A 25,307-nucleotide genomic window follows, 5' to 3' on the forward strand; every position below is an offset into this window, starting at 1 on the left:
GCAATGCCTTGAAACTTCCAGTGTGATTTGGATTTAACTTACCCAATAAACTCTTAGTCTCTGAGTCTTGGCCGCTGATGGGATTACACGGCGCCAGGGGGCCAGGTGGTGGGTGTGACCCCCGCCTACTGGAATTTGGAGGATCTGGGTGGAAGATGCTCGACTCCAATTCGAGTAGGCTTGGAGGTCTCGGCCCCGGAACCCGCATGGCTTTATCCCTCTGCCAGTACCTTCATGTGTGCGGAGAGTGGTCTCAGCATGGTGGTGGCTGGTCCTGGAGGTCTTCGGCTGCCGGAGCCCTGGTCAGGGCGGGGAGGAAAGCTCGACCCGCTCCCCTCCAAGGGGTCCCGGCGAGGGACACCCAGGCGCGGGGGCAAAAGACTGCACTGTTCTCGTCCGGGATCTGGATTTTATAGTCTCTGAGTCTTGGCCGCTGATGGGATTACACGGCGCCAGGGGGCCAGGGGGCCAGGTGGTGGGTGTGACCCCCGCCTACTGGAATTTGGAGGATCTGGGTGAAAGATGCTCGACTCCAATTCGAGTAGGCTTGGAGGTCTCGGCCCCGGAACCCGCATGGCTTTGTCCCTCTGCCAGTACCTTCATGTGTGCGGAGAGTGGTCTCAGCATGGTGGTGGCTGGTCCTGGAGGTCTTCGGCTGTAATCCCATCAGCGGCCAAGACTCAGAGACTATAAAATCCAGATCCCGGACGAGAACAGTGCAGTCTTTTGCCCCCGCGCCTGGGTGTCCCTCGCCGGGACCCCTTGGAGGGGAGCGGGTCGAGCTTTCCTCCCCGCCCCGACCGGGGCTCCGGCAGCCGAAGACCTCCAGGACCAGCCACCACCATGCTGAGACCACTCTCCGCACACATGAAGGTACTGGCAGAGGGACAAAGCCATGCGGGTTCCGGGGCCGAGACCTCCAAGCCTACTTGAATTGGAGTCGAGCATCTTCCACCCAGATCCTCCAAATTCCAGTAGGCGGGGCCAGTAGGCGGCCGCGCGACATGTTATCAGAATATTATCTCATTCCTACTTTGGACAAACTTGCAGGCTATCGAATGTAGCCTGCCCACAGGGCAGAGTCTGGCAAACTCCCCATGGCGTACCAAATATGCCAAATACCAGTAACAATGATGGGTCTCATTCTCCTAAAGAGCCGTGAATATAATCTCAGGGCTAGGATGAAAGAGACGTTACTGGGGCCTGCTCGAGGCAATCGACGATTAACAGGATGATGAAATGAAATGAAAAAAAATAAACTCTTGGTTGATCTTTTTGTTTTATCACCATCATTCACGATTCCACTGAGTTCTATAGTCAATATTACGGGCCTGGAAATATCTTTAGCCTATTAAAAGTCTTCTCTTTGCTCCTTAATGGCACGGGGCACAAGCAGCTAATCTACCCGTCAGCCAGGCCAGGTATCACAGGAAATTACAAAGTTATGCATGAGTGAATTTCACGCACACACTGTTCCAACAACAATCCCTTCACCTGTGTCTACTTTAGTCCACCAATGTCTCAAGTTTCCTTCCTACCCACCAGCCTGCCTCTATGACAGGCCTCTTTTAAACTAAATTATTGGCACTTGGTTCACAGAACTATTACTGATGGGATTTAATGTGTAACACTTTATTGCTTCCCAGCATGCCCTCTCCTCCCTCCAGAATGACACCTCACCATTGTCATAGTGGTTTTTTTTTGTCTTTTTCACCTCTTTTATTTCTTTTTATTATTATTATTTTTATTAGTGAGACACCATGAGGTACAGTTGTAGACTTACAAATTTTTGTGCTTGGGTTTTGATTATACAGTGATCAAATACCCATCCCTCCACCAGTGCCCATTTCCCACCACCACGGATCCCAGTATCCCTCCCACCTCCCATACCCCCTATCCCATCCTGCCTCTGTGGCAGGGCAAATTGCCTCGTTTGCAAGTCATAGTGTTTTTTTTCCCTGTCCCATTCCCACCACTCCTCCCCCGCCCGCCCCCCCCCCCCCATACACACACCAGTGACAGCTACTGAAAACTGGTTCTCTTGTTCTTTGTTTCTATTGCCTTTGGAAATGTGTTAGTCCTCTGTTGTGTTTCTTTATATCCCACACGAGAGATCATTTTGTGTTGGTTTCTTTCCCCCTGACTAACTTCGCTCAACATTAATACTCTCCAGGTCCATCCACACAGTAACAAATTGCATGCCTTCATCTTTTCTTACTGCTGACAGTAAGAAATTCCATTGTGAGTATGTACCATAGTTTCTTTATCCAGTCATCTGTTCTTGCATTTCGTTTGTTTCCAGATTTTGACTACTGTGAGCAGTGCTGCTTTGAGCATAGGAGTGCATATGTCTCTCGTGCATTGTGTTTTTGTGTTGGTCCCCTTTAATCGTGATTCCTTCCTGTGTACCCCACTCCATTTATGCAATTTTCAACTCTGGCCACCCTGGAATATTCAGGGGGTCTACAAGTTGAGAAATACTGTACTAGAGATAATGTCTTCTTTCCAATGTAGGAACCGGTAATAGGAAAATAACTATAGATCTCAGGTTTTTAAAAGGGAATTCTAATCTATGGTTAAAAATAAAGGAGACAGGGGCTGGAGCAATAGCACAGCAGGCAGGGTGTTTGCCTTGCACGCAGCCGACCTAGGTTCAATTCCCAGCAACCCATATGGTCCCCCGAGCACTGCCAGGAGTAATTCCTGAGTGCATGAACCAGGAGTAACTCCTGTGCATCGCTGGGTGTGACCCAAAAAGCAAAAATAATAATAATAATAATAATAATAATAATAATAATAGAGACAGAGGACTGGACCCCAGAGTCAAACATTATCAAAAGCAAACGGCCAGAGACAAGGCTCATAGGTTGCTGTGTGTACGACCCTAGTTAGATCCCTGGTATTACATGGTCCCCCAAAACTCCTGGGAGTGACCCCCAAGCACAGAGCTGGGAGTAGTCCCTAAGCACCAGCAGATTGCCCTAAGAACAAAATAAAAATACAGAAAATAAAAAAAGAAGTCTAGGTTCTTGTAGTTTCTTTGTGTTATTCTTCTCCACTGATAATCAAAAGTTATTAGGGAAAGAATGGGCCATGAATCATTCAAACCAGGTATTCTGCTCTTGGATAATTGCCCTTCTTATTTTATAATTGTATTAAATAAAGTGAAATTTAGTTTGTTATATATGATTGAAAATGCAATTTGAAGTATTCCTGAAAGGGAGCGGTTCGGCCTTTAAGCAGGACTGGCTTTTCCCTAAAGATAGAAACTAGATGCTTCTTCCACAGAGCACTTGCTCACATCAATATTTCATCAGAGCGTCCTGGCAAGTATTGTACCAACATCAAACAACGCACGCTTCTTAGTCCTCAGCCCCATTATACTCACATCAGGATGCCCTGCAACTTTGATCATTTCTGACACGGTGTTCTGAACCATCTCAGGATCCCTCACATCGCACTGAATAGCATGCACCTGCAAAACAGCACAGAGTAGAAAAAGAACCCTCTGTGTTTCAGACTTGCAAACTCAAACGCATGAACGAATTATTGTAGTGGGTTATAATTCCTAAATCTGAATAAAATAACTGTTTTTTAATGTACCTTATTTCCGGTTTGGGAAGAAATTTGTTCTGCGGTAGCTTTCAAAACATCAATCTTCCTAGAAATAAATACATGATACTCTGCATAAGCTCTGAAACGACTATTTATTTATTTTAATTCCATAAATAAAAGAATAACGAGAACCATATTATTAAATTTCTTTAAGCATACTTACATATTTTGAAAAAGATGAAAATGCTATATCCATAAAATATCAGTTTCACTGATAGAATTTTCTAAAATTCAGGAAGCCAAATTCAGATTTTTATCTACCAGACACTAATTTATTGAACTACTTTTTTTGAAGGGGGGAGGTCACACCTGGTGATGCAAAGGGTATACTCCTGGCTCATGCACTCAGGAATCACTCCTGGCGGTGATCGAGGGACCATATGGGATACTGGGATCAAACCCAGGTCAGCCGCTGCAAGGCAAACACCCTACCCACTGTGCTATCGCTCCAGCCTCAAACTACTCATTTATAAACTAGTTCCTTCCTGTATCCTCAGAGATTTAAATTTATTTCTCTAATTAAATGATTGATACCTGCTCCTCTTTTAGAAAAAAAATACATTCATGGTATAATGTAAGTTTGGACTACTAAAAATCTGTATTATCATGAATACCTTTTTCTATACTTGTTGGCCACCTGCATGCCTACTTTGTGAAAGTGTCTGTTCATCTTGACTCTCCATTTTGTGCTGATGTAATTGGTCAGATTGCTGTGGCGCTTTTGTCAGGTTTATCTGATGTACAACCTTGGGTGACTGGTGGAGGGATGCCCACACAGGCAGTGGCTTCAGTATTGGAACACTGTAGGACCGAGACTCTATTTAAAACCTAAATAACAGTGCTCAATTTTTTTTCCTTAAATTTTTATTAGTGAAACACCATAAGGTACAGTTGTAAACTTACAAATTTTTGTGCTTGTTTTCAGTTATACAATGATCGAATACCCATCCTTCCACCAGTGTCCATTCTCCACCACGACTGATCCCAGTATCCCTCCCACTCCCCAGCCTCCATCCCACCCTACCTCTGTGGCAGGGCATTCCCTTTTGTTCTCTCTCTCTCTCTTATTGGGTGTTGTGGTTTGCAAAAGAGGCAATGGGTGACAATCATGTTTGGTCTATAGTCTACTTTCAACATGCTTCTCCCATCCTGGGAGGATCCTCCCAACACCCTTTATTTGGTGCTGCCTTCTCTATCTGAGCTGACTTTTCCCCTAGCATGTGCGGCTGGCCTCAAAAATCTATAGTATTGGGGCTGGAGTGATAGCACAGCAGGTAGGGTGTTTGCCTTGCATTTGGCCGGCCCAGGTTCAATTCCCAGCATCCCATATGGTCCCCCGAGCACCACCAGGAATAATTCCCGAGTGTATGAGCCAGGAGAAACCCCTGAGCATTGCCGGGTGTGACCCACAAAAAGCAAAAAAAAATCTATAGTATTGCAGAAAATTGATGGCCATCTGTATATTTTTAAATATATATTTACCTTCTTTGGAGGGGGGAGTTGGTTTAGGCTCAGGAATGACTGACTCCTAGTTCACCTTATGTGCTGCTGAGGATTTGAACAAGGGTCTCAGTCACATACAAAGCAAGTGCCTGACCTCCTGTACTATTTTCCTGGCCCATGAGGTCAACAGATTTTAGATCAAAAGTATTGATTGGAACAAAAGTCCTGGTTCCTGCATGCCCGCGACATCTCCTTATATACAAAGTGATCAATGGAAAGTAAATCATCCAACGTTTCTTCCTGAAAATCAGGCTTAACTCTTTTGCAAACCACAACACCCAATAGGAGAGAGAGAACAAAAGGGAATGCCCTGCCACAGAGGCAGGGTGGGATGGGGGTTGGGAGGTGGGAGGGATACTGGGATCCGTGGTGATGGGAAATGGTCATTGGTGGAGGATGGGTATTCAAAATAAATAAATAAATAAATTTTTAAAAAAGGATTGATCGGGGTAACCTAGGTACATTCAGAACTTCATGTTTTGAAAAGAGATACAGAATGAAACAGATCATGTGTCTAAATTAGTGTGATGAAGAAAATACCTTATCATTTTTAACACTAAATGAACAGTTTATGATAGCACCAATATTTATGCTTTAGACAAACAATGTTACTGCGCCACAGCCCACCCACCACTGTCCTGAGTTCCTGCTGGGACAGCCTCTGTCAACTCTCCTTTCCTGCCCCCAGCTTGATAGCCTCAATTCTGTTATCAGAGTCTAAAGGTTTCTTTTCACGGGGCATTATCATCTTCCTCTCTTTCTTTCCTTATATTCCACATATAAACGAGTCTTTCTCCTCTGAAGTATTTCACTTAGCATCTCAGCCTCCAATTACTCCCATGTTGTAACAAATGGCAAGATTTCATCTTTTCTTATGGATAAGTCGTAGTAGCACTGTAGCACTGTCCTCCCACTGTTCATTGATTTGCTCGAGCGGGCACCAGTAATGTCTCACAATAAATTGTGAGACTTGCTGTTACTGTTATATATATATATATATATATATATATATATATATATATAGCCACAATTTTTTAGCTATTCATCTGTCATTGGACACTGAGGTTGATCTATTCATTTGCCATTAGGCACTGGGGATTTTTCCAGATATTGGCTATTGTAAATGTATTTTATTTTTATTTGGGGGCCACACCTGGTGGTGGTCAGGCCTTACTCCTGATTCTGCACTCAATATTACTTCTGGCAGGCTTGGGGGATAAAATAGAATGACAGGGATAGAGGATAGAGGATAGAGGCTAGAACCTGGGTTGACTGCATGCAAAGCAAGTACCTTCTGTACTATCTCTCTGACTCCAGAAAATATTTTAACATTCTTCAAAAAATGCACCAAAACCTCCAAGTCTGCCGGGAAGTGATCCCTGAGCACAGAGTCAGAAAAAGTCCTGAGCACCACTAGGTGTGACCCCAAAACAAAATAATAATAATAATAATAAAATTAAATTTAAAATGCACTATTAGGGGCCGGAGCGATAGTACAGTGGGTAGGGTGTTTGCTTTGCCCACGGCCAAGCCAGGTTCAATCCCCAGCATCCCATCTGGTCCCCCAAGCACTGCCAGGAGTAATTCTTGAGTGCAGAGCCAGGAGTAACCCCTGAGCACCGCAGGGTGTAATCCAAAGAGCAAAAGTAAATAAACAAATAAATAAATAGATAGATAAATAAATAAAAGGCACTATTTAAAAACGCCATGCTTGATTTTCATTAAAAACGTGAAAGAAATTACTTTGGCCCTTTACATATTGACACTTTGGAACTTTACAGTATCTTGTCATTCAGATCACTACATCTCTACTTTAAAATTTCATACCCGGGACCAGAGTGATAGTACAGCAAGTAGGGTGTTTGCCTTGCACACGGCCAACCTGGGTTCAATTCCCGGCATCCCATATGGTCTCCCAAGCACCACCATGAGTAATTCCTGAGTGCAGAGCCAGGAGTAACCCCATTTCACCCCCTTGAAAACTGAAAGTGGTAGGTTATTTTTAATTGGTATATAAAACTGCAGATATATAGTGGAGGGTAGTAATAGGGTACTAGGATATGCCTTAGTAAGAATTTCCTACCTCATGATCTTACTATCATCAACAAAAACAGATGTTTTAAAATATCTACCCATTTTACAGGAAATAAAGGCCAATAATCATGACCAGGATACAGGTTAACTCTATTGTAACTGTCATCCCTCAAACTGAAACAAAGCAGCCTTTGTGTGTGCTAAATTTTTACTTCATCTTCAGGCACACACAGAAAAAATTCTGTCATGATGTTAGGAACAGAACACACTATCAATCCCATAGACATCATAATTTCCAGCATCACAAATGACAACTACAACTGATTTCATGCAAGAGAATTTCCTTTTTTTTTTTTTTTTTCATTTTAGCACAGTGAGTGGGGCATTTGCCTTGCACGCAGCCAACATGGCTGACCTGGGTTTAATTCTTCTGTTCCTCTCGGAGAGCCCAGAAAGCTACCGAGAGTATCTCGCCCACACAGCAGAGCCTGGCAAGCTGCCCGTGACGTATTCGATATGCCAAACATAGTAACAAGTCTCACAACATTACTGGGCCCGCTGGAGCAAATCCATGAACAACGGGAGGACAGTGACAGTGATAATTTTATTGAATCACCTTGAGATATAGTTACAAGCCTTCATGTTTGAGTTTCAGTCATACACTGATCAAACACTCATCCCTCCACTAGTGCACATTCCTCATCACCAATGTCCCCAGTATGCCCCTCCTTTTCCCACCTTCCCCCTGTCTCCATGGCAGACATTTTCCCCCATAGTCTCTACTTTTGGGCATTATGGGTTGCAATACAGATACTAAAATTTCACTTAGCATCTCAGCCTCTAATTACACCCATGTTGGAACAAATGGCAAGGTTTCATCTTTGGTCCTTTATCTACTTTCAGCACACACCACCCAAACGATTCCTCCAACCATCACTGTCTTAGTGATCCTTCTCTATTCCAGGAATATTGGCCCACAGTTGGAAGCCTGTCTCAAGAGCTGGGGACGAAGACAGCTGGGAGAGGGTTTCTTAGTCATCTCAAAGACATTCCAGGAAGCTGAAGAAGCAATTCAGACCTCTCTGGCCAACATCTTTCCAACACTGCAGCATGCATTTGTTTTCTGAACAGTACTTACCGGCTGGCTATAACACATTGCGCGCCTAAGCTGGACAGAACAGTAGTCATTCCTCTCCCGAGGCCAGTGCCGCCCCCAGTAATGAAGGCCACTTTGCCTTGAAAACTGTTCGGTGGCAGCATGGCTTTTTGGAGGGGTGGAAAGAACTTGGACTGAGAAGCTTCAGTGCTTTGGTATAATATTGGAGTTCCATTACTGAAAAACTAAAAAGAAGAAAAAAGAAGCTGAAATTAGTACACATCATTCTTATTTATTCACATAATAAGATTAGTATTGTTTAGTTTGGGGGCCACATCTGGTGGTGCTCAGGGTTAACTCCTGCTGGTGTTCAGGGAACCATATGTGGTGTCATATGGTTCCTCCAAGTGCAAAGCCCTGCCCAGTGTACTATCTCTCTGGTCCAAGATTCATTTTTCAAAACTTACCATGGAGTTTAATAATTCACCACATTCTTAGAGTAAGACAAATTCATTATAAATAAAATGGCACTGTACTAAAGTATTGACTTTTTATTTATTTTTATGTAATATTTTTTATTTTTTATTTATTTTTTAATTTTTATTAGTGAGACACCATGAGGTACAGTTGTAGACTTACAAACTTTTTTGCTTGGGTTTCAATTATACAATGATCAAATACCCATCCCTCCACCAGTGCCCATTTCCCACCATCACGGATCCCAGTATCCCTCCCACCCCCCATCACCCCCATCCCACCTTGCCTCTGTGGCAGGGCATTCCCCTCTGTTCTCTCTCTCCTTTTGGGTGTTGTGGTTTGTAAAAGAGCCAATGGGTGGCAATCATGTTTGGTTTATAGTCTACTTTCATCATGCTTCTCCCATCCTGGGAGGATCCTCCCAACACCCTTTATTTGGTGCTCCCTTCTCTATCTGAGCTGCTAGGGCATGTGTGGCTGGCCTCCAAGCCATGGAGCAAAATTCCTGGTACTAATCTCGGCCATTCTTGGGTGTTAGTCTCCTATTTTGTTACTTTATATTTTTTAAATGGTAAAGTTACAGTTAATACCCCAAGGGCCCTAAAACTAAATGGAGAAAAGACATTTGCACCCCCGTCTTCCTTGCAGCACTATTCACCACAATGGGTATTCACCACAGGCAAAATCTACAAACAACCCACGTGTGCAAGAATAGATGACTATATAAAGAAGTGTGCAAGAATAGATGACTAGATCAAGACTGTATGTAGATGACAGCATAAAGAACCTATCGTGCATCTATACAATGAAATATTCATGATCACGACCATCCTGTTGTTCATCGATTGCCTCGAGCAGGCTCCAGTAACGTCTCCTTCATCCTAGCCCTGAGATTTTAAAAAGTGCCATATTCAAGGCTCTTTCAGGGTCAGGAGAATGAGACCCATCATTGTTACTGGTATTTGGTATATTGGCTACGCCACGGGGAGTTTGCCAGACTCTGCCATGTAGGCAGTTTACATTCGGTAGCCTGCCGGGTTTGTCCAAAGTAAGAATGAGATAAGATGTCGCGCGGCCCTGAATGCGGCTGTGCGCTTCCAGGAGCTGGGTTTATAGTCTCTGGATCTTGGCTGTTGATGGGATTACAGGTGCAGTGAAATATTACTCAGACATAATAGGTAAAGTCATGAAATTGGCGGCTACCTGGAGGGACCTGGAGAGTATCATGCTTAATCAAAGGGAAAGAGATCGACACGGAATAATTCCTTTCATATGTGGGATATAAAGAAAGAGAATGGGGGAATAATAATGCCCCAAGACAATAGAAAAAAGAACATGAGAACTGGTATTCAGTAGGAAACATGCCATCTGTGAGGGTTTGGGAAATGAGACAGGGAGAGGGGAGTATCTATGGGGTGTGTTTGTGTGTGTGTGTGTGTGTGTGTGTGTGTGTGTGTGTGTGTGTGTGACGAGCCTCTCCTAGTATCAGACTGGTGAGGTGGGTGGGGGGCAAATGTGGAGGGGGACATTGGTGGGGGAATTGGGAAGGGGACACTGGGTTAAGGGAACAGTGTGGTAAAACTGTATGCCTGAAACTAAATCATGAAAAACTTTGTAACTTCAGTGACTGAATAAAAAATTAATTGATAATAAAACACGTTTATTTTAAAAATTAAAAAGTTATAGTGGCTAAAAGCATGAACTCTTGATCGAAACTGCATCCTATGTGGGCTGGATAGATAGCACAGCAGGTAGGGCATTTGCCTTGCATGAGGCTGACCCGGGTTCGATTCCCAACATCCCATATGGTCCCCTGAGCACCACCAGGAGTAACTCCTGAGTGTAGAGCTAGGAGTAACCCCTGAACGTCGCTGGGTGTGACCCAAAAAGCAAAAATAAATAAATAAATAAATAAATAAACTGTATCCTACAGAATCTTCTCCACATTGGCATGACCATCAGAAAGTGGTACTTCAGTTTCTTCTACAAATAAAGGCAATACAATCCGATGCATGTAACATCAGAGGATGACAGGAGTTCATATGAGTAAAAATGCCCTGAATATTGTGTAGCACATAGTAAGCATTCTATATAACTGGCAGCATTATCATTTGCAGCATTTTTACTGAAGTATAACTTTTAAAATAATATAAAGCATTTTGTCTTATAACAAAAATAATTTGAATTAAATATCACATTCTGTCCTTGAATCTCTAAAGAAATTTATATTCTAAATTCTTTTTCTGTTTGTTTGTTTGGTTTTTGGGCCACAGCAAGCAGTGCTCAGGGCTGACTCTTGGCTTTGTGCTCAGAGATCATTGCTGTTAAGCTCAGGGGACCCTATGGGGTGTCGAGGATCAACCCCGGGTCGACTCATGCAAGGTAAATGCCCTCCTAGCTGCACTAGGACTCCAGTTCAATTTTTAAAACTTCTTAAGCTTTTTAAAATCAAATATTTATTCACATGTCTTCTGAATAATATATTTATGAATAGACAAAATACTTGTTATATTTTAAGTGGGTGAAATATTTTTAGAATAAAAATATACATGAATCACCCCTACCTGGGGCTGGAGCGATAGCACAGCGAGTAGGGTATTTGCCTTGCACGCAGCTGACCTGGGTTTGATTCCCAGCATCCCATTTGGTACCCTGAGTACTGCCAAGAGTAATTCCTGAGTGCTGAACCAGCAGTAACCCCTATGCATTGTCGGGTGTGACCCCCCAAAAAAAGATAATAATAATAAATAAAGTAAAATGAATCACCCTATCTTACACTTTACAGCTTACAATCTCACACTGCTTACAAAAATCTCTGCAATTCTCTCATATTTAAGTATAAAAGCAAACTTCAAGCACTGAGCATAATGAATACTAAGAGTTAGTATAGAATAAATGCTTGCCACATATCGAGTTAAGATAACTAACTAACTTTCACCGCCCCACCTCACTGAAGACGAGGGTTCCTGAGAAGTTAATTCTACTTCCCCCAAATTGCAGAACCAAGACTCATGGGGCTGGAGACAAAGTACAGAGATCAGGGCACTTGCTTTGCATGTGGCTAACCCGAATTGGATCCCCGGCACCATATACATGTACCCCTGAGCCTAGCAGGAGCGATCCCTGAGTGCAGAGCTCTTAGCACTGCCAGGTGTGGTCTAAAAACTAAACAAGGACATAAACAAAACCCTCAAATAGGATTGACAGATTCCAGAACCTTCCCCAACCATCCTGTGTACCACCCCTCTACTCAGAGCTTATTGCTCCCCCCCAAAAACGTGATATTCTCCATGGTTGCAAGAGTGAATCTCATTTCCTGCTAGTGTCTTCCAATAAGCTCAGCAGACAACCGTCATATGGGCGACAAATTCATCCTAAGGAAATAATCAGAAAGGTGCTCACCAATTTAGGATGAGGCTGCTCATCTGCCCATCAACTGGAAACTGAGCAGCCAAATGCTTATAATGGTGGTAGGAGAAATACACTTTTTCATATATATATGTATACATACCCACATACATATTTATATTTTTATTTATATATGTACATATATGCATATACATACATATATATAAACTTTTTGAGTTAAAAAGTGCTACAAAAAAAAAAGCTAAGGAAACAACAGTTAAGCAGTAGGCTCAATTTGTATCAGGTATACCAATGTCTACCAGACTTTTAGTGCATTATCTCACAACAGTTCTAGAAGGTAAGTCTATTTTTTGTGTGTTGTTTTGGTTCGCCATACCCAGATGTGCTCAGGGTTTACTCCTGGCTCCATGCTCAGAGATAACTTCTGGTGGTGCTCAGGGGACCATAGTGGTGCCAGGGATTGAACCAGAATCAGTCACATGCCAGGCAAGTGCCTTACCTGCTGTAGTATCTCTCAGTAGGAAGTAACTACCCTCATTTGTAGATTAGGAAGTTGAAACACAGAGATGATAAGTGACCACCTTTTGAAGAGAAATAATAATAAGTAGTAAATATTGCTCAATTTCAAGATATATCTGACTTTGGAATCATCTATTACCCTGTGTGATTAGTATCTCTAAGAAATGGAATTATGGATGATTATTTGCTTTTGTGGTTTTGCTTGGTATATTGCACAAATGTGATTTGGTTTTATAATGAGGAAAAATGCCACTAAGATAAAATTTAAGAACATACATAACATAATTCATGAAGATAAATTCACAAATCTGCTTATGATCCATGCTGGTTATTATGCTTCCCTTAGCTCCACTTTGTGCAGACTTTTTTTTCCCTCTTTGCATCTTTGTGCCAAAGCATGATATTACAAGAACCTACAATAAAAATTCTCTACATAAATGGATGTTTTACTTAAGGCTGCCACCCACTTCAGAACTATTACATTAAGATGATGAATCAGGGGATTTGTGCAACTAGGCTGGCGAATTTGTCATTACCTAGTAATAATGGGAAAAATGTGTCCTAATTTTTCAAAAGCCCTACAGATACTTTTATTTCTTAGTGTTGACATGTACAGGGAATTTAATTTGGTGCCTTATAAAAAATAAATATGGAAAGATTATGTAGGTGTAAGTTTTATCTCTTCTCTCATTTTTAATCACTTTCTCAACCTCCTAATCGGCACAGTAAATAATAATGTAAAGAAAAAATAATAACATTTGATAATAAAAATTTCCACTATCTATAATGTGAAAGGCCTAGTTTCACTTATATCAATTTTATCTAATCAATACTGGTACCCCTTCCCCAACAAACCAGAACTAAAGAAACTGATACATTTTAATTCATACATGCATGCATGGTGATAGATCACAGCATAAATATTTTTGAATATCAAATTAAAGCCCTCTGCTGAAATGCACGTTGTTCAGCAATGAAATAATGAATAGGCCACACAGGACCTTATGCATACAGTCTCCAGTTTCTGTAAAGAAGGATCCTGCATGAACATTTTATTTTAAATTATATGTCTACATATGACATTTGTTTTCAAGTCATAAAAAGTGGCTATAGGAGATGCAGATCAAAACAACAATGAGATATCATCTCACACCAAAAGAGACTGACCCACATCCAAAAGAGCGAAAGCAACCGGTGTTAGTGTGGATGTGGCAAGAAAGGGACTCTCCTTCACTGCTGGTGGGAATGCCGACTAGTTCAGCCCTTTTGGAAAGCAGTAAGGATGATTCTCAAAAAATTAGAAACTGAGCTCCCATTTGACCCAGCAATACCACTCCTGGGAATACATACCGGAGAGTCAAAAAAGGTACAGTCTAAATGACATCTGCACTTCTATGTTCATTGCTGCACTGTTCACAAAAGCCAAAATTCGGAAAAAACCTGAGTGCCTGAGAACAGATGACTGGTTAAAGAAACTTTGGTACATCTACACAATGGAATACTATGCAGCTGTTAGAAAAGATGAAATCATAACATTTACATACAAGTGGTTCTACATGGAAAGTAACATGCTAAGTGAAATGAGTCAGAAAGAGGGACAGACATAGAAAGACTGCACTCATCTGGGGAATATGAAGTAACAGAATGGAAGTCGAACACCCAAGAATAGTTGAGATAAGTACCAGGAGGTCTGCTCCAGGGCTTGGAAGCTGGCAGCACATGCTGGAGGAAAATGCAGCTCAGATAGAGAAGGGAACACCAAGTAAAGGGTGTTTGGAGGACTCACCTCGGGATTTGAGATGCGTGCTGAAAGTAGACTATAGACCGAACATGATGACCACTCAATACCTCTATTGCAAACTATAAGACCCGAAGCAAAAGGGAATGCCCTGCCTCAGAGGCAGGGTGGGGTGGAGGGGATGGGGTGTGGGAGTTGGAAGGGCTACTGGGATCATTGGTGGTGGAGAATGGGCACTGGTGAAGGGATGGGTACTCAATCATTGTATCACTGAAACCCAAGCACGAAAGTTTGTAAGTCTACAACTTTACCTCATGATGTCTCACTAATTAAAAAAAAATTTTTTAAATATGGCTATAAAACAGACTTTACCAAAAAGGGTTTTAAAGATTATCAAATATTGCTTGTGCTTTTCCTAGAAATAAAGATTTTTTAAAGTGGAAATAACCGCTTTCATATCAATTGGTTTATCTAGAGATGTTTAAACTCTCTCAAAACTTCTCCACTCTCTAAATTCCTCCAATTTTTGCAATAAAATGTTTAAGCCTTTGAAGTTCTAAAATATGCCAGGAAAAAAAAAACGGAGGTGGGGAGTGGCAAAGAGATAGCCCAGGAGTTAAGGAAAAGGCCTGACCTCCAACCAACCCCAACTGTATCCCCGGCACTGCAGGGGGTCCCAAACACTTCTGAGTGTAGCCCTGGGTGCCCTCTCCCCTGGACCTCCAGGTAATCCCTGACATCACAGGGCCTTTGAATTTCTGGCCCAGCTGGCAAAGAATCACTGTGAGGGTCTCCCCAACCCTCCTGAGCACCAATTATATGCCTCCAAAATATTTTAATTTAATATCCCAGAAAAAAATAGCTATATTCTTATTCCCCTTCATACTAAGCACTCTGTAAAGTTATACAGACAGTAAGTCCCACCTGCCTGTGTATCTAAATTACAGCACCTAAATTAATGGGGGAAAAAAGGAAACAATAAAAACATGAACAATAAAATGTTAACTATGAAACCCTGGGAACTCCACATTTATTTATTTATCCAACAGATATGTTTACTTATTTATTTGCTCAGGGAGAGGGAGAAGCTAAATTAAAACTTATATTCTAGAATGAAAATGAAACAAATACTTCTTTGTACATCACATAAAACAAAATATTAATGAACTTAAAGAGGCAAAAGATCTATAAAGTGAAAACTAAAATAAGGTCATAAAGAAATTATAAAAGACCTAAATAAATGGAAAGAAGTCCAGTATTCATGAGTTAGAAAACTTAGTTTTGTCTATTTTTAGGTATTTGAGGCTATAGAGATAGCGCTTGCTTGCCCTGGATAGAGTCAACTCAGATTCAACCTTGGCATCACATATGGTCCCCTAATTCCTGCCAGGAGTAATTCTTGAGCACAGAGCCAGGAGTAAGCCTTGGAGCCTGACCAGAGTCATGAGGAAGTTCCCGGAATGCTCTGCCTTGCAAACAAGGCCCTATCATAGCTGCAAACAGCTAGGAACTCTTAATGAACTGGATTGGGGTCAGCATGTCCTGATGCAGCTGCTTTTTGTTATAGATTAACTGTGCTATGTTTGGATGACAGTTAAATAAGTACCTTACTGGGCTATTGTGTAGACGTGCATAGATGTTGACGTGGAATATGTGGGAAGTGGGATGTAAAGATTTACAAGGTGGTCTGATTTATTTCACCAAGAACCTTGTGTGTGTCATTAGGCTACAAAATAATATGTACTTGAAGGTGTTTTGATCTTATATGGTATTTTGATCTTATGCACTCTGAGGGATGCTGGATGTTTTGACTGTCAACCCAATCAAGGGTTGCAAAAGCCAGCCAATGCTAAATGGCCTGAGTGAGCTTTAGCCTCCCGTTATTCAACATTCCACATGCCTTGCTTATCTCTGCGCCCCCGACACATCACTCGAGAACTAGCAAGTAAGCCCTGAACACACCCAGGTGTGGCCCAAATTGTACCCCCCACAAATGATTTTCAGGAATTAAAAAATTCAAAGTACTCAAGATAGCCTAAAATATTTACTAAATCATTGTTCATAATAAAGATTGGTCCAAATGTGCTGTCTTGTGTCCAGAGGTGATGATATATAATCAAGACACACCCATGTAACAAAATAGTTTTTCAATGGAGAGAAGACCGGGGATAGCTCCAGAATGTGCAAGCACACACCTGGCATGCCTCAGGCCCCCATTTGAACCCCAGCTAATGATTACTGCCCGCAGCCCCCATGCCAGCCCCCACTAGCACCACCAGGACTAGCCCTGGAGTCCCAAAGCAGGGGTGGGACCCGAGAAGCCCCAATCACAGGGCCACAGACTCAGCCGCCAGCCCAGTCACCCAGCCTGCACAGCTGGCCCACAGTTTTGAGGATTGGTCTAGGTCCCCCTGGCCACTACAGGATAGTATCCCCCAGGAAAATGAAGCTAGAATTGATATGTCCAACATGAACAATGCTATAATGGTGCATTGAGTCATTCAACAAATATTCACTGGATAGCAGCAGTGAGTACCATGCACTCCGGGGGATTTTCATGAAGGTATACTTCTAGCATGCTCCCATAGGTGTGGTTATTTCTTAAGGGAGGCTATCTTCACACATGTGTTGATTATACACAAGAACTGCTGCAAGGATCTACAAGAAATTATTCACGCTCAGCCCCTGAGGAAAGATTTACAGAGATAAAGCAAATGGTTTGGTACTGATAAATATCCACATTGATATTGTAAAAATAATTAACAGTGGGGCCAGAAAGATAGTACAATGGCTAAGGTGTTATCCTTGCATGCAGCTGACCTGGCCTTGATCCTTGGCACCACATATGATACCCCAGAGCTCTGCCAGGGGTGATCGATCCCTGAGTTCAGAGACAGGAGTAAGCTCTGAGCAATGCCAGGTGTGGCTTGCCCAACCATCCTCTGCAAAAATAAAATAAAACCAAGGGGACATGAACGATAGTACGGGGTCAGGTACATGATCTGCATGCTGGTTTGATCACTGGCTCCTCATGAATATGCCCCTCTTCTCCCAGCACTCCTGGGTGCAGTCCCAGAAGCCCCAAGCACCACAGATCCTGTGACCCTGCACCCTCCCATTGAACCACAGGCCCACATGCTCAAAAATTTCTGGGGGCCGGAGTGATGGAGTGATAAGACAGCAAGGGAGGGCGTTTGTCTTGCATGCGGCCGATCCAGGTTCAATTCTCCGTATCCCATATGGTACCCGGGACACAGCCAGGAGTAATTCCTGAGTGCAGAGCCAGGAGGAACTCCTGAGCATCGCCGGGTGTGACCCAAAAAGCAAAAAAAAAAAAAAAGAATTTCTGAGAAAGGGGCAGGGCACAGGCCTTCTTCCACCATTGCCTGGAAGGTGCATCTTCCAAATTAAAAACATAAACATAAAACCAAATCTTTCACATAAGCATACAATGCTGGGAGGAGATACAGGAATACAAAGTGATAGTCGAAGAAAATTAGCATTGATTGTTTCAGGATGGCGGAACACTTTATTTGCAGGAAAAAGTACTCTGTACTCAACAATCAATGTGAACTGTATTTGTCAGACAATGAAATCGTACATCTAAATTTTATATTTCTAAATACCTATTAGTTTAAGTCAGCATGAATTCTGTTTTGGTTTTGGTTTTTTGAGTCTTATCTAGCAGTTCTCAGGGGCTACTCCTGGCTCACTGTTCAAGAAACCAGCTGGGGACCACAAACGGGCATGCAAAGTATGTGCCCTGGTCCATTAAGCTCTCTCTGGCTCACAGTGAACTGATGAACAATAAAACTTATCCTAACTCAGATTCACATGGTAAGAGTCCTGCAAGACTGGAGCTTACCCGTCATATAAAAAAGTCAGTTTGGTAAACCTTGGATAATCTTAATTTTTCAAAGGATGATTTTGAAGAGTACATGATCTTTGCATTCCCAAAGTGACTCAGTCTACACACAAAAGCCTTCAGTAGCAACTTCCGAAACGTGGCCAGGTGCTAGAAAGCATGCATTCCTTTCAACACCCACACCACTACTACTTCAGAAGAGTGGGTATAGTTCTAAAAGCAGGAGGCAGTTGGAAATAATAAGGAAATAATAAAAATAATAAGGACAATTACGTGGAACTCTCTACTTGATGCTTCCAAGCAGAAAAGGAAGTTCCCTGTGAAGGAAAAAACAACCCACTTAAAGGTGGAAGCCAAATTCTACACTCCGTGGCCTGTCCCAGCCCAGCTTGAACTTGAGTCTGTGAGGATTGTTTGAGCCCCTCTTGCCCCTCCTCCACTGAGAGCCAGGCATTGCTCTGCAACCACTGATTCTGAGCTCCTGAAACAACACAGATCCCGTTGCCACAGCAACCTGAAGGTAAGGTTGAACAAATACTAAGACACTTTGCTGGACAACACTCCAGTGGCTGGGCTGAATTATGCAGTTGTTGCCAGAAGCAAGATAGAAATTACATTTTTAAGTAATGATGCATCTTATGAGAAGAACACGGTTCCTTGAAAAAGTAGTTGCTACAGGGTATACTCCCCATTTTTATTACAGTTCTCCTCTGCCTGCAGTTCATTCTAGCCCAAATGTTTTCCCAATCACTACACAACCAAGGGGAATGAAAACAGAGATCAGTTAGCAGGCAATCTGGAATTTTCAACTAGGGATTTCACTCCTGCTTGCTCTCATTTGAGTCATTTTTTATTTGCCCCATCACTTTAGATAAAACTATCTTTTTTCAAACCAGAAAAAAAAAAGATGAAATTGCTCGTTCAAAGGTCTGTTTGGGGGGGCAGGAGCAATAGTACAGTGGGAAGGGCGTTTGCTTTGCAAGCAGCCAACCTGGGTTCGATCCCCACCATCCCGTATGGTCCCCCAACCACTGCCAGGAGTGATTTCTGAGTGCAGAGCCAGGAGTAATGCCTGACCATCGCTGGGTGTGACCCAAAAAGTAATAAATAAATAAAGCAAGAAAGAAAAAAAGAAAGAAAATAAGAAAAAAGAACAAAGAATACAGGTCCATTTGAATTTGGGAATCTGCTCATAAAAAATACATTAAATATAATTTATGATTCCATATAGTCAATTCATTTATTTTCAGCAAGTTTTTTATTGAGCATCTACTGTCACTGGATTAGGTGATAGCAATGCAATGTAAACAAAAGAGTAGAAATAGTCTAACCGTAGAAATAGTATCATTGAGGTGAAGGGAGAGAAATAAATTAAATCTATTAATATGCCGGGTTCCCTTGGAGGGGAGCGGGTTGAGTTTCCCTCCCCGCCCCGACCAGGGCTCCGGCAGCCGAAGACCTCCAGAAACAGCCACCATCATGCTGAGACCACTCTCCACACGCATGAAGGTACCGGCAGAGGAACAAAGGCATGTAGGTCCCGGGGCTGAGATCTCCAAGCCTACTCAGATCGGGGCTGAGCATCCTCCACCCAGATCCTCCAAATTCCAGTAGGCGGGGCTCACACCCACCAACTGGCCTTGTAATCCCATCAACGGCCAAGACTCTGAGACTATAAAACCCAGCTCCCGGAAGAGAACAGCGCAGAGTCTCCTGCCCCTGCGCCTGGCTGTCCTCACCGGGGCCCCTTGGAGGGGAGTGGGTTGAGTTTCCCTCCCCACCCCGACCAGGGCTCTGGCAGCCGAAGACCTCCAGAACCAGCCACCACCATGCTGAGACCACTCTCCACACGCATGAAGGTACCGGCAGAGGAACAAAGGCATGCGGGTCCCAGGGCTGAGATCTCCAAGCCTGCTCTGATTGGGGCTGAGCATCCTCCACCCAGATCCTCCAAATTCCAGTAGGGAGGGGTCATACCCACCAACTGGCCCCCTGGCGCCGTGTAATCCCATCAACAGCCAAGACCCAGAGACTATAAAACCCAGCTCCCGGAATCGCGCATCCACATTCATGGCTGCGCAACACCTTATTATCTCATTCCTACTTTGGACAAACTGGCAGGCTACCGAATGTAGCCTGCCCACACGGCAGAGTCTGGCAAACTCCCCGTGGCGTACCCAATGTGCCAAATACCAGTAACAATGATGGGTCTCATTCTCCTAACCCTGGAAGAGCTTTTAATATGGCACTTTTTAAAAAATCTCAGGGCTAGGACGAAGGAGACGTTACTAGGGCCTCCTCGAGGCAATCGACGAACAACAGGATGGTCATCGTGATCGTGAATATGTAGTATGCATATGCTGTAGGGAATAGTGAAGGGTAGAGTCAGGGTAGATTGTTGCTATTGAAATAGAGTGGTATGCACATGGCATACCAGGGTTCAACCCCAGCACTCTCCATGGTCCCCTGAATCCTGCCAGAAGTGATGAGCCACAGAGCTAGGAGTAAGCCCTGAGCACTGTCAGGAGTGGCCGTAAAACAAGAGGAAGTGGGGGAAATAAAAATGTCCCATGTAGCAGCCCACTAAGAAATCAGGACGGTGTCAGAAGGGCTGGGAAATGAAATGACTTACAGGGGGAAGGGTACCCAGATGCAATTGTAATCAATTACAATCACAGTCTATATTGCCCGGCCCCATAAGTTCTTGTCTCAAAATACTTTTCTCACCACAGCTAAAATCAGATAAAGCGATTTTCCACTATAACGAAAAGACTAAGGAGATTCAGCTTTGAACTTTCTCCACACACACACACACACACACACACACACACACACACACACACACACGTTTGCCAAACATCAACAGGAGTTTTCCCTGGCTAACTTTAGGATTTTCTAAATATAACCCTGGATAACTTTAGGATTTCCTTCCTTTTTAATTGCGTTTTATGAGTTGGAAAGATAATACAGCAAGTAAGGCACTTGCCTTCCACACCCAGACAATCCGGGTTCAATCCCTAGCGTCCCATATGATTCTTCAAGCTTGTTCCCTCAGCACAGCGACGTGGGTATTTGAGCCCTATGGCGAGCATTTATTCACCTGTAGATGCTGGTGACTCCTTCTCACTCTCCTTTCACTTTGCCTGGTCCCCCTCCTCCAGGTCCCAGGCACACTATTCTCTATCCAGTCAGCCTTGAAACCCTGCCTCTCCCTTCACTCACAAACGCTGAGGTGTCCCCTGTGTCCTCTCTCCTCAGCTCTCTGACCTCCAGTGTCATTCCCTTGACGCTTCTGCAATGCTCCGTTCCAGAGGGTTCTGCAAACTTGCTCCCTGTTCTTGGGAAAATTCTCTCAGAGGCTCCTTACCTGGTTCCCACAGAGGCAGATTCCACACTTCACCCAACACACCCAGTCTTTCTGCTTCCTTGACTTGTGAATTTTGAGAGAATAATTGGGTTATGGGCCTATTTGACCTTCTCGCTGTCCTCCTGGGATGGGAAATCTATCCAATCCAAGTAGCCCAGGAAGCTGGACCCACTGTTCACACCAGGATGCAACAAATGACCATCTGCCCTCCATCTTTAATGTTATTTTTCAAATTGAAGAAGAGACTGGGAACACTGACAGAGGGAAATTGACACTGGAGGAGGGATTGTTGTGGAATTATTGTATGCCTAAAACTCGGGGGCTGGAGCAATAGCACAGCGGGTAGGGCATTTACCTTGCACGTGGCCAACCCAGGTTCGATTCCCAGCATCCCATATGGTTGCCTGAGCACCGTCTGGGATAATTCCTGAGTGCAGAGCCATCTGTGCATCGCCAGATGTGACCCAAAAAGCAAAAAAAAAAAAAAAATCTCAACTGTAACTTTGTAAATCATGGCTCCTTGATAAAAAATAAATAAAATAATTATTTTAAACTTGAAGAAGAGAGACGCTATTTATTTTAGACCACCTCCTAGATCACTTCAGACACGCACCATGTTATACCAGAACAACACGAAGTCGTAAGACTCCTGAGAACAAAACTCAGCATTTCCTCTTATCCTCACATCCACAGTATGGAATCAAGCACATAGTAAATGCTCATTCTGCCTGAAGTGAACCACATCTGCCCTGACTCCAAACAGCCGATGCAGTCTCATTTCCATGCACTGTACCCTCCCCCCACCTCAAATACTACACAATCCTAAAGCAGCTGAAATTTTAGAAATAGGTCATGTTCCGATTCCAGATCTAGAATGTATTGGAGGACAAATCCCAGTTTGTCCAAAAGCAAGCCCCAAGAGATGCCTCCTACAGGAAGCCATCCCTTCCTATTTTGGTACACTCTTTGTTTATACATGCATTATAGTACACATCTTCATCTTGACAGCCTATTGATGTCAACCATCTTACTTAGAACCAAGTAACCATACATTTTATTCATGAAGATTTGTGGTTGAGAGAAATGAAAGCATGGTAGGGGTTCTGGAACATTAAAATCTACTCATTTGATATTATTTTCACTTCTACTAGTTATTCCTAAAATTAGATATTTGAGGGCTGGAGTGATAGCACAGCAGTAGGACGTTTGTCTTGCACGCGGCCAACTTGGCCGACCTGAGTTCAATTCCTCTGCCCCTTTAGGAGAGCCCGGCAAGCTACCGAGAGTATCTCTCCCGCACAGCAAAGCCTGGCAAGCTATCCGTGACGTATTCGATATGCCAAACACTACAGCAACAAGTCTCACAACGGAGACATTACTGGACCCGCTCAAGCAAATCGATGAACAATGGGAGGACAGTGCTATTGATGTCAACTGGCTATCATCAATACTATCATCTTTTCAACTTTATGGACTATAAACGGTTCAGGTCTGGGCCTCCTCTACCCAGATTCCCCATTTTCCAGTAGCTAGACAGTTACAGCCACCAACTGCCATGTAACCCCATCAATGGCCAGGATCCAGAGACTCTAAAACCAAGCTCCCGGAAGAGAACAACGCAGAGTCTTCTGCCCCCACGCCTGGCTGTCCTCACTGGGGCCCCTTGAAGTGGGGCGGGTTGAGTTTCCCTCTCCACCCCAAGCAGAGCCCAACAGCTGAAGACCTCCGGGAACCCAGCCACAGCCATGTTGAGACCACTCTCCACACGCTTGGACGAGCCTCACACATGAAGAAACTGGCAGAGGAACCCAGGTGTGCGGGACCCGGGGCTGAGATCTCCAAGCCTGCTTGGTTCGGAACTGGGCCTCCTCCACCCAACTCCCCCATCTTCCAGTAGCTGGACAGTTACACCCACCAACTGCCGTGTAATCCCATCAACAGCCAGGATCCAGAGACTATAAAACCAAAGTCCCGGAAGCGTGCAGCTGCATTTGTGGCCATGTGACCTCTTATTCTCCAGTTCTCACTCTCAGAGAACCGGCAGGCTACTGAGAGTATCCTGCCCGCATATATGCCTGACAGGGAACACCTGTAAAGGTGATTAGTGGCTACCCCAAAAGCCTCCATCCCTCTCGGTGAGCCTGGCAAGCTACCAAGAGTATCCTGGCCGCAAGGCAGAGCCTGGCAAGCTACCCATGGTGTACTCGATATGCCAAAAACAGTAACAGTGATAGTGATAGACTATGAACCACAGGCATTGTACAACAACAGAGTACAAACATTTGTTCATGTAATAGATATATCTTACATGTTTACTAAATGTTGGACCCTATGGTAGGCCCAGAGCTATAATGGTGAACCAAACCAGATGGAAATCCTTGCATTTGAGGATTTCATATTCTGGAATTTTAAGTTAGGTTAAAAACCAAACTTTCTTAGATAAACGTAATATTTCTAACAAATCCTAAGTAAAACCTAGATATTTTAAAAGTTTAAAAGAAAACCCAAAACACACGGGGAAAAAAACATGAAGAAGAAAACACTGTTGTTCTTCTACATCTTTCTTCCTGAGACTATTCAGTGTCCTAAAAAAAAATAAGGAAATGCTGATTAAATCCTAAAGAAAAAATATAGTATCTAAAGAAAATTTTGGGGGGTATGGTGCCGCCAGCAGGTCAATCTGTACCTGTGAAGCGAGTGCATCAGCAGCCTCATGGCGCCTTCAGACTTCCAGATACCCCCAAATTGCTGCTGTGCCTTTGGCCAGACCCCAAAAACTTGGGGGAAAGTTTACCAAGAAAGTAAATGGCCAAAAGTTAAGTATGTGGGAAACACACCCACAAACCACCTCGGGCTCAGCTATATAATTGGAGGCAAGGCCTCTTTGGTTCCTGATTGAACTGCTTAATGGACATGATCCCAGAGACTCAGAAACAAATCTCAGAACCCAGTGGCTTTAGGTAGAAATGCATCTGGTCTCTGCAGTAGGCTACCGGTGCTGGGCCAACCCAGGTGGGAATAGGTTTCGTGCCTTGGCCTATTCCCCCTGGTGGCCCAGTGGCCGCCATCCGTCTGAGGTCACTGGATAGTCACATTTGGGCCCCCAGTGACGAGACACACAGGGCCTCACGGGATGAGGGTGGAGCCGGGCTTGTCCTCCTCACCCCAACGAGACCCCAAGTCATCGCCCACGAATGGCCTCTCTGGCTCCTGATCAAGCTGCTTAACGGCCATGATCCCAGAGACTCAGAAACAAATCTCAAAACCCAGTGGCATTTGGCAGAAATGCATCCGGACTCCATAATACGTTACTGTCGCCGGGCCACCCCAGGGAGGAAAGGGTGTTGTCCCTCCGCCTGCTCCCTCTTGGCGACTTGGTGGCTGTCATCCTCCAGAGGCCATTGGACAGTCAGGCTTGGGCCCGCAGTGACGAAACTTGTTGGGTCTCACGGGATTGGGGGGGAGGTGGAGCCGGGCCTGTCCTCCCCACCCTAATGAGACCCCAAGTCATCACCCACAAACGGCCTCTCTGGCTCCTCATCAAGCTGCTCAACGGCCTTGATCCCAGAGACTCAGAAACAAATCTCGAAACCCAGCGGCTTTTGGCAGAAATGTGTCCGGACCCCGCAGTAGGTTACTGTCGTCGGGCCACCCCAGGGGGGAATGGGTGCTGTCCCTCCGCCTGCTCCCTCTTGGCGACTTGGTGGCTGTCATCCTCCAGAGG

General features: G+C 43.9%; 1 protein-coding gene across 1 annotated transcript in view; it reads right to left on the reverse strand.

The window, feature by feature from the left end:
- The window catches only part of DECR1 (2,4-dienoyl-CoA reductase 1), a 52,873-nt gene that overhangs the window by 22,666 nt on the left and 4,900 nt on the right, over nucleotides 1-25,307 (reverse strand). The window contains exons 3-5 of the mRNA XM_056112588.1: nucleotides 8,291-8,493; nucleotides 3,604-3,661; nucleotides 3,389-3,475 (exon numbers count right to left, since the gene is read on the reverse strand). Of these exons, the coding sequence (XP_055968563.1) occupies nucleotides 3,389-3,475; nucleotides 3,604-3,661; nucleotides 8,291-8,493 (348 nt within the window). The remainder of the gene's footprint in view (nucleotides 1-3,388; nucleotides 3,476-3,603; nucleotides 3,662-8,290; nucleotides 8,494-25,307) is intronic.

Source organism: Sorex fumeus, unplaced genomic scaffold, assembly GCF_029834395.1.
Source record: "Sorex fumeus unplaced genomic scaffold, SorFum_2.1 ptg000002l, whole genome shotgun sequence".
NCBI classification, from domain to species: Eukaryota; Metazoa; Chordata; class Mammalia; order Eulipotyphla; family Soricidae; genus Sorex; species Sorex fumeus.